Source organism: Chenopodium quinoa, unplaced genomic scaffold (genome assembly GCF_001683475.1).
Source record: "Chenopodium quinoa cultivar QQ74 unplaced genomic scaffold, ASM168347v1, whole genome shotgun sequence".
Taxonomy (NCBI): Eukaryota; Viridiplantae; Streptophyta; class Magnoliopsida; order Caryophyllales; family Amaranthaceae; genus Chenopodium; species Chenopodium quinoa.
The window spans coordinates 2,156,072-2,158,744 of record NW_018743199.1 but is presented as its reverse complement, the minus strand read 5'-3'; the positions used below and the strand labels follow the sequence as shown (position 1 = coordinate 2,158,744).

Sequence of the window (2,673 nt, the reverse complement as noted above, 5' to 3'; positions counted from 1 at the left end):
AACGGAAGATCGAATTAAATCATCATAGATATTGACTTTTTGCAGTATTCATCACTCTTGTTTGACCATATAATATGAGTCATACGTTAAGCAAAATATAGTCAAGTGAGATCTTATTGGATTCGTCTCATATAATACTTTCACAATATCCACTTTTTATAATTTTTACACTTACATAATTGTAGATATTTAGCATATAAAATGTGTTTTGGGATGCGTAATTCCTCCTTGTTGCAATATTAACAGAACGGAGGAAGTATACATTAACTACACTTATAAAAGTTTTTTACTCCTTTTTAAATTAGTAGATTAAATTCGAACAAATTTAGTACAGAGTAAAAACTCATTACGATTCATTACCAATCAACGTTCATCCTTACATCTCATCTCATAGCTTAAATTACATAAAATTGAACAAAGGAGCCAAATTCTCCTTCATTATTATTTTTTTTTTCCTTGACAAAACTAATTAGTACTAGCAATTAGTACCACTTATTAGTACTAATAAATCACACCAAGGCAGATAATCTTTTTTATCTTTAAAATTCCCCTTTTACTCATTATTCATCCTTCCATTGCTACTTCCTCCCTTTCCTCCACCTCCTTGCCGTTGCTGCTTCACCCTTCCGGCGAAATTCCCCGACAATTCGGAGTAAATCGACGCGACTTTCGTAATGTTCCCATTCAATTCCTGAATGATGGCCACATTCTTAACCATATTATCCGGCCTCCTCGACTGGTGGTTCTCGTTAGCCTGCTGGATCAGCATCCTATTCCGGTCCAACACCGACTGCACCTGACTAAAACTGTCCGCAAACGCATTCCACGCCTCCGGATCCCTGCAACCGTCGCCGGAGAAATTGTTTGCAGTTCTCCGGCGACGGTTGCCGGCGCCGCCAACAGACTCCATGTTCTGTTGGCGATCGCCGTCTTCTAAACTCGAATCGCCTCTCGAGTAAGACATTAGTCAAACTTTATTTTATTTTTTATTTATATATTTTTTCAAGCTACCATAGGAGGCTACTTGGAGCTCTGGTTTGAGGAGAGAGACGGGTAGAAGAGGGATTATATAGAGGTGAGTCATCAAATGAGGCGCGTGAAAAAGAGTTGGGAAAAAGGGTAAATTTGGAATTTATCACGCGCTGAGGATGAGAGTAGGGGAGACTAGAGATGAAATATCCAAGGGCGGAGATATTTTTGTAATGAAAAAGTGCAAAAAGAGCAAAAGTGATTCTGCCACGTAAGATGGAAGGGTGAGATGGTGAATACGGTGTCGTTTTGGGGTATACTATGAATTGTAAGCACTTTTTGATAAGCTCTGGTTGAATAGTCTTTTGGATAAAGTTTCTGGTGAACTTGAGAAAAAAAAAATTGATGAACTAATAAATAAGGGATACAGGCTGGACTTTGAAATTGACATTTTTTTTTTTTATTTGAAACGAGTATATTGTACGGAGTATATTTATTTTTTAATTTAAAAAGTTATTCCCCCTGTTTTTAAATGTTTACTCAACTTTTATTTTTTACAACTTTGACGAATGTTTGTAATTTATACTTAAGAAAAAATAATGTCCTGTGTGTACTTGTTGAAATCGTATCAATTAATGGATTATTAATTTTTAATTGTTAGAATTTCTACTTATTGATAATTAAAGATATTATCGATTAAAGATTAACATTGACATACGTACTCAATAAAAATGGAACAATTCTTTAAAAATAGAGGGATTATTATACAGTATTTTTGTGCTTTTAACTGGTTTTGTCATTGTCATTGTCATTGTGATCGTTGTTGTTATTTAGGTAAACTTTTATGTACAATTGGTTGTATTATGTACACAATACATGATATAATCAAATAAATCATAGTATTACTCGTATGTATTTGTTGTTGACTTGTTGTATTGGTGCCTTGTGTGCAAATAACTAAAAATTAAATTATTATTTTTTGAAAGAAACTAAAAAATAATTTTGATTGTACCTTATAAGAAATGGTTATTTAACGAAAATCGTCCATAATTATATGCTAATTATTTCACTAGTGAGAATGTGAGATGTTTTACGTATTCTTGTTCATTTTGAAGTTTGAAATCCAATGAACACATTAAACTTTAGTTATAAAGTGGTGAAAATGGATTCATATGAGGAGATTAAACTTTACACAAAATAAACTTTTAGAGTATATTTATATGAAAATGGTTTCATATGAGGAGATGAAACAAACAAACCCTTATTTTCACCTATTTTACACAATATAAGCTCAAATAAAAGTTACTTTGTATTAAATTTAATTTTTAAAAAAATCAATAAAGTCAAACAAAGAATATACCCTAAATTGAGCCAAATATTACTAAGATATTTATGGATTGAGTATTGAGATGATTTTAGTACTTCCTTGATAATTTTTTATTTTTTTTTAAATGTTACCACTAAGGATAGTGAGAAGCAATAACATTTTTGAAGAATCATAAAAAAGGCACAAAAGAGCAACATATTAACGCCACGCTAGCAACTAAATATGTTTTTTTATTTTATTTGTCTTCTCATGATGTTATCTCAGAAGATTTCCTCTTTCACTTTTCTCATTATTATTCAAGATCAAACCATGCATTATCTTTTAACATTCTTGGTCCTCTTAGATAGTTGGAGTAACATGCTAGTCATCAGGGGCGG

The 2,673-nt window shown here is 32.1% G+C and overlaps 1 protein-coding gene across 1 annotated transcript; it reads right to left on the bottom strand.

Moving 5' to 3' along the window:
• Positions 1-282: 282 nt before the first annotated feature.
• On the bottom strand, positions 283-1,133 carry LOC110733439 (protein EARLY FLOWERING 4-like). The gene has a single exon (XM_021913490.1). The coding sequence runs from the start codon at positions 962-964 to the stop codon at positions 554-556; it is 411 nt and encodes a 136-aa protein (XP_021769182.1). The 5' UTR covers positions 965-1,133; the 3' UTR covers positions 283-553.
• Positions 1,134-2,673: the final 1,540 nt, after the last annotated feature.